This window comes from Macadamia integrifolia, unplaced genomic scaffold (assembly GCF_013358625.1).
Source record: "Macadamia integrifolia cultivar HAES 741 unplaced genomic scaffold, SCU_Mint_v3 scaffold1709, whole genome shotgun sequence".
Lineage (NCBI taxonomy): Eukaryota > Viridiplantae > Streptophyta > Magnoliopsida > Proteales > Proteaceae > Macadamia > Macadamia integrifolia.
In genome coordinates this window covers 65,858-72,706 of record NW_024868319.1, presented here as the reverse complement: position 1 = coordinate 72,706, position 6,849 = coordinate 65,858, and the positions used below count along the sequence as shown (strand labels likewise).

The 6,849-nt window shown below is 35.6% G+C and overlaps 1 protein-coding gene across 1 annotated transcript; it reads left to right on the top strand.

Annotated features, from left to right (window-relative positions):
* Nucleotides 1–3,926: 3,926 nt before the first annotated feature.
* On the top strand, nucleotides 3,927–5,139 carry LOC122064663 (protein MAIN-LIKE 1-like). Its single transcript, XM_042628425.1, has 2 exons — nucleotides 3,927–4,372; nucleotides 4,474–5,139. Exons 1-2 carry the CDS (start codon nucleotides 4,136–4,138, stop codon nucleotides 5,137–5,139), a joined length of 903 nt encoding a protein of 300 aa, XP_042484359.1. The 5' UTR covers nucleotides 3,927–4,135.
* The last annotated feature ends 1,710 nt before the right edge of the window (nucleotides 5,140–6,849 follow it).

Below are 6,849 nucleotides of genomic sequence, written 5' to 3'. Positions count from 1 at the left end.
ATCCATGAGAAGATTCTCCTTTTCAAATTCAAAATTCCCCTTGGGAATTGTGAAATTTTATTTTGCTCTCCCAAAAATTTTCTTGCCAAAAACGCAAGAAAACATGAGAAAATATGAAAACATAATAAGACAAAAGATGAATGATTACACAATGATTTCCTATGTGTCTATCTCTCTCTTAAAATTCAAATTTTTTTGAATTTTTTCTTTTCTTTTCTTCTCTTGGTAACCAAACATATACTCATTTTATTTTCTCACCATTTCTTCTCTTTTCTTTTCTTTTCTTTTCTTTTCTTTTCTAGATTCTTTTTTCTTTTCTTTTCTTCTCTTGGCTACCAAACATAGCCTAAAAGGTGGCGATGGTGGGCATCTGGGATTAACACATATATCACATAAACAATAAACACTAGAAATTAGATGGACACAGAGTTAGGTATAGATCTGAAATCCATCGATTAATATTGGAGATGAGAAGCATAGGGTTATACTTAATCTTAGCAACAATAACTTGAGTTTTGTGGAACCAAAGAAAATAAGTAGAAATTACCAAGACACCAAAGAACTACTTTAATTCATGAGCAATTAGGGAAGAAAAATTAAAAGGATCTAAGACACGTATAGGTGAAAAAAATGAGCTAGACAGAGATTCCGTTCTCAACCCAATGGCCCAGCAACCTAAATGTGTTTGAAAAATTCACAAAATATGAACATGTGCCACAACAGAGTTTCATTATGAATATTACAAAAGCCACAATAGACCTCTAAATTCATCCATTTCCTCAAAATATCTCTAACTGGAAGACCATCATATAAAAGCCTCCAGAAGAACAACTTAAATTTTGAGTTTCCAAAAGAAACACCACCATAGGGAAAATGAAGATGACTTGACAAACCTGTTTAATATTTCAACAAAGTTAGTAGTACCAATTAAATAAATGATTTTAGCAGCAATTTTTTACAGTTAGAATTTTTTTCCGGAAAACACACCACCACTGATTATCAACATCAGATGAGGAAAGAGTTATAATTTATTCACAATAGAAGGAGGACGACAAGAGAATAAAAGATTTACATTCCAACGGCTCCCAATCAGAAATTCATTAACCCAACAAATATAATCTCGTTAATTGATGGAATCCAGGATTCATGGATACCTTCCAAAAAGAAGTGCATTTTTCATTCTCAATTTTAATAAAACCCATATTTTTTATTAGTCTTCAAGATTTGAGGCGACAAAGAAGAATCATTGGTCAATAATCTACACTCCCCAACACCCACCCACTCATTAAGCGCTGGTTTGCCCACATCCTCAAAGTTCCTTACGGTAAGGGGGAAAATGGATCAGCTGCACGTACGATTACTTGGTCGTACAAGTCAACATCCAACACTTATCCTTTTTGTTACCAAATATACTCCTCTTTATCCTTATAATGACAGAAGGTGGGATAGGTATCGGAGGCTGACTCATACGATCAAGTGATCATACGAGCAGTGGATCTTATCTCACAATGGGCTGCACAAATACCTAGGACGTCCCATTGATTTCAGGGTTACCAAGAGAGATATCATTCGATCTATCAACAAAAAAATCAGCAGCCACACACATCACTAGAGATCACAATTCCACTCACATGTGGGCAAAGAAACACATGGGAAAATTTCATGATTACCCAGTATTGGGTTTAGTTTTACAGAAATTCCCACAATGGGTTTCACTCAACATATTTATCCAAAATCAGTTTACGTATTACCGAAATAGCCAAAACAGTGGAAGCCATATGCCAGACTTTGTATCCCTACGCGTTGGACATGATTCATGTTCCATTCCATTCGGTGAAAGAAATCCTGATATCTACTTTAATCATTTCCTGCAATCGGCTCTTTAACATCCGATGATCTGATCACATCATTGAGCGCATAAGTTGTTGTTCAGACTATGGATTTCCGAAAGGAGGAAGGCTGGGTTGCTGGTTTCAACTGTTTGGACTATGGATTTCTAAAAGGAGGAAGATGGGTTGTTGATTTCAGGTTAAATAAGAATGGAGGGAGAAGGACGGCAGGAGAAGGACTGGATGGAGAAGAATCGATTTCCCTAAAAAAGATTGACTCCCCCATCCACTTCTCATTCACACAGAGAGAGAGAGACAGAGGAGGGGAGAGAACTAGTGTTGCGTGAGTGCTCTCCTTCAGTTTTCACTTCTGAACTTTCCTCTCTTAGAACTCTTTGTTGTTTCTGGAGCTTCTTCTAGTGCTGCTCCAGCTCCTGCTCCATCGCCATGGGAGAAAGATAGAGGAGGGGAGAGAACTCAAACCAGACACAGTGATTGCGTGTCACTATCATTTAGGGTTCGTGGGTCTGCGTGAGTGCTCTGTTGGGATCAACAAAACTTACATTGTTCATCTTCTTCGGGTTGGATGTTCATCTGAGGTGAGCAAAGATATTTTTTCAACCTATTTTCCATGTCTTACGTTTTTTGTTTTTGTAATCTGTGTGTTCTTTTATTTATTTATTTATTTCTCACTTCACAGAGAATCGAACGAATCCCATTCCCATGTTGGTTCGTGGGTCTACGTGAGCGCTCTGTTGGGATCAACAAACCCTACCATCGGTCATCTTCTTCGCATAACTTGAGGTAAGCAATGATATTTTGATCTTTCAGTTTTCCATGTCTTACTGATTTTTTTTTTGTAATCTATCTTCTTTTAATTATTTATTTATTTTTTCTCACTACACAAAAAATCGAACGAATCCCATTCCCATGTTGGTTCGTTCAAACCTCTTACTATTCCTCTGAGAATGGGAGTCATATTTCTGATATTGGTTCATAGCATTTTCATTCTTATTCTCTTTTATTCGATGAATTCACAGAAACTTATATCTTGATCTTTGTACCGTACATGGGTCTTTCGTTATTATTATTGTTTTTATTATTATTATGAATGGCACATTCAATTGTTCAAACTAAAAAAAGAGAGTACATAGATATGGTTGATTGTAGTGTTGTTGACTAGTAGCCTAGTAGGTGCTTGATGTAATGCCTCAATGGAATCAAGGGAATTACAACATGCTCTATGGTTTCTGGAAATGGTGTAAGATCTTATCTGAAACAGTTTGGAATGTTTAACCGATGGTTTAATGGTTGAGGAACAATGATGAGATTATATTTTCTTGTTAAACTAAAATTGGAGTTTGATAGTAGAAAGTTTCAATTTTATAAGAAAATAGTGGCGGGTCAGGAATTTATGGTTTAAAATAGGATGGAAATCAAGCTTGTTGGTTTGTGTTTGATTTAATTGAAAGGGCTGAAAAGGTTTAAGAGAGTGGAGTCAAATTAGGAAGCATAGAAAGCTTAAACTAACCATTGGTGTGGTTGTTAAGTCTTAAGTGGTTATTTTCTTAAAATTCATTTAAGAAGAAAAAAGAAGAAAGAAGCATAAAGAACCAAAACCACTTTTCTACTATTTTTATAGGTTATACCATTATACTTCTCATACTACAAATATCAGGATTTCAGAAACTAATACAAGATTGCCATGATGACCAGTTAACCACAGAAGGCACTTAAGACCTATTAAAATAATTTTCGAACTAATCCTTCTTGTTAGGAGCATCTTTGCTATGACGTTCATTTACTAAATTCAGTAAATTTGGCTTAATGGTGCGTCAAGTTGACAGCCAGCACTTATTATTATTTTTTTGAATGAATATAGCCAACACTTATTATAATTATCCATAAATCGTCAATCTTTTTGCATAGTTCCTTGTGCTCGCCATTGCTGAGAATCTCCATGTAGCCGACCTTATTAAGTTGGAATAAGGTTTAGGATGTTGTTGTCTAGTCTACGTATTGGGCGAATATACCCACATTGCATATCCACCTCTTTGAGTATTATACTTAGATGACTAGATATTGCAACCATAAAGAGTGAAATTATTGCAACAATAGTGACATACTAAAGAAAAACATTTGTGGATCTAGTATTAGATATTTCAATATCCAATTTATCTTCTCTTTATTATTGAAATTAATGTTATAATTAAATATATGTTTTGGATCATGTGTCAAGTGTATAATGTCGGTGGATCCTCTCCAATTGGACATTATACGAAGGATCTCAGAAAAAAGAGCAATGAATGGTGAGAACAACCCACCTTCTAGGGTGTGGACATATTCTAGTATGTCTGGAAATTTGGAGGGTGAATATGAATCTACTGATAGTGGAGATGTTGGAGGGAAAATCCATGATTAGTAATGTTATAGATGATTCAGTATTGTCAATTGGAGCATCCATTGATAAAGATATATCAAGTATGGACATTGTTCTATATGATCAATCTAATCATGTTTCAGAGTTGATCTGGAAGGGTGAGGTAATATATTTGTTGCATCTACGCGTAATATAATATTTGTTTTTATCATGCATAAAAGATATGACCACTAAGTTTCTTGTTTCAAATTTACCCATTTTCAGAAGAGACGTGTGCTACGGAGTAATGAGCATAGTCAAACGTCCACTGATTGGAAGTTAAGTAAAGAGCAAAAGCGGTTAGTTGAGATCGTTGGATTCAAGTACTTACGCCTTATAGGGCATTTCCAAATGGATCAGTGTCTATTGACATCATTGGTGGATAGGTGGCGAAATGAGACTAATACATTTCACATGCCACGATTTGAGATGACAATAACTTTGGAAGATGTGGCATATATTTTGGGTCTTAGAGTAATCGGGAAGGCTATTACTGGGAAAATGTACAAGGAGGCTGAGGATATACTAGGCGTGGTACTTGGACAACATCCCTCAGATCCTACCAACACAAAGGCTCTACGGAGTGGTTGTGTGAAGCTAACATGGTTGAGGAACCAATTTTCCCAGCTGCAAAGTAATGCTTCTGAAATAAATGTTATTCGTGCTACCCGGGCATATTTGTTGCATCTTCTTGGAACTACCATATTCGCTAACACATCCGGAAATATGGTTAGCGTTTCATATCTACCATTGCTTGCTGATTTCGTTGAATGTGCAGAATATGCATGGGGCGCTGCTACTTTAGCTTTCTTGTATAGGGCATTGATGAGTGCCTCAAGGAAGAACACTGCTAATATTGGAGGTTCAATGACCCTATTTACAGTACGTTAATCTTACTGATTTGGGAATATGATCGTGCGTGCGAATTTTAGGAAAATTGGTTCAAGTCTATTTGGCTTCTTTCTTTTGACCTATACTTGATTAGCATATCTTAGTGTTTGTTACTCATGATGCATGTTTAACATGGATTTCAAATTTAACTTATAGGCATGGGCCTATGAGCGCCTAGGGGTTGGTAAACCAGATGTTGTTCGCCTATGTAGGCCTTTCCCCCAAGCTGTCAGTTGGAAATGTCGGCTCGGAACTGACAACATTCATAATTGCTATAGACCGTATCGGCAAGAGCTTGATCAACTAAGGAATGCGAGGTTAGTAAAATCTAGTTCCCCCTTTTATTTTAAAATTTGGTTGGGTTACTATACGTGTCTTCCTATTTCATTTAAGAGAAACATATAAATAATAATGCTTACCTTAGGAGCATTAAATTGTGAGTCCTGCAAATCTTGTGCAGTAGTGCTCACCTTAGGAGCATTAAAAAATTATTACATAATTTTCACTAATAGAGATGTAAAAAAAGGCTAGTCGACCCTTGCAATGACCCTAGAGTACAGAGTGTGATGCAATCCTATGATTACCTTGTGGAACCAACTAAAGTCATTATAAATTATAAATACTTTCCATGGTGCGAAGAACTTGATGATCCAAAGATCTTTACTTTTAACTACCATTTCATCAAAATTGCGAGAAATTAGTTATACTGATGCGCTAGGTTCAGATTTCTCACCTGATCCTCCGATTGTCTTTCCATTTAAACGTTCCTTCAGAAGACCCTTAATCTGCAATCAATTAAAGCCACTCAGTGTTAGTTTCATATGAACTTACAAGAAAAAAAGTTATGCACAAATAGAGAAACAAGAAACTAAGAAACATAACATAAACAATTTCCCAGAGTTAGTATAGCCAAGAAAAAAAAGTTGAGGTGGACCAAATATTAATTAGTGGAGGAGACAACATGAATAGTACATTAGTACCACATAGAATTACATTAAATCCACATAGAAGTACATTAAATCCAAAGCATATCATAACCAAATGTTCTCAAAATTAAACAAATGATTTATATGCAGGATCCATACAATGCCAGAATCCCAGATATGGAACCATATGCATCAATCTGAGATTTATCCAGATCTGATCATAATCAAATGTTCTCAAAATTAAACAAACGATTTATATGCAAGATCCATACAGATTTTGCACCAAATATAGAACCACATGCATCAATCTGAGATTTATGCAGGTCTGGTACCCAACATGGAAACTTATTTAATGATTGAAAATGCAAGGAATAATAGTTCAATACAATGTTTATGAGCTAGATCACAAACCAAAGCTATTGTAATTCACCAACACCAACAGTGAGTTTGACAAGATCATCTTGCCACATGTCTCAAATATGGTGGATGTTTGAGATTTAAAATGTAACCGCAAGCGTACGGATCAGTGTAGCTACGGGTCGAACACAGGGAGAGCAGCCACTTTATTTTTTTATTTCTTTTAATAATGCGAAAGTGAACTGATTAATGGTTGTGATCTAATTCTAATTACCGTCCTAAAAATAACGTCCTAACCATTCGTCATCTAAGAATTTAAAGACGCAAGCCACGCAATTAAAATTAAATAAATAAATAAATAAAAATAAACAACCCACGCAATTAAAAAAAAATAATAATAATGGGTTGAGGTTTTCTGGTCGGACAC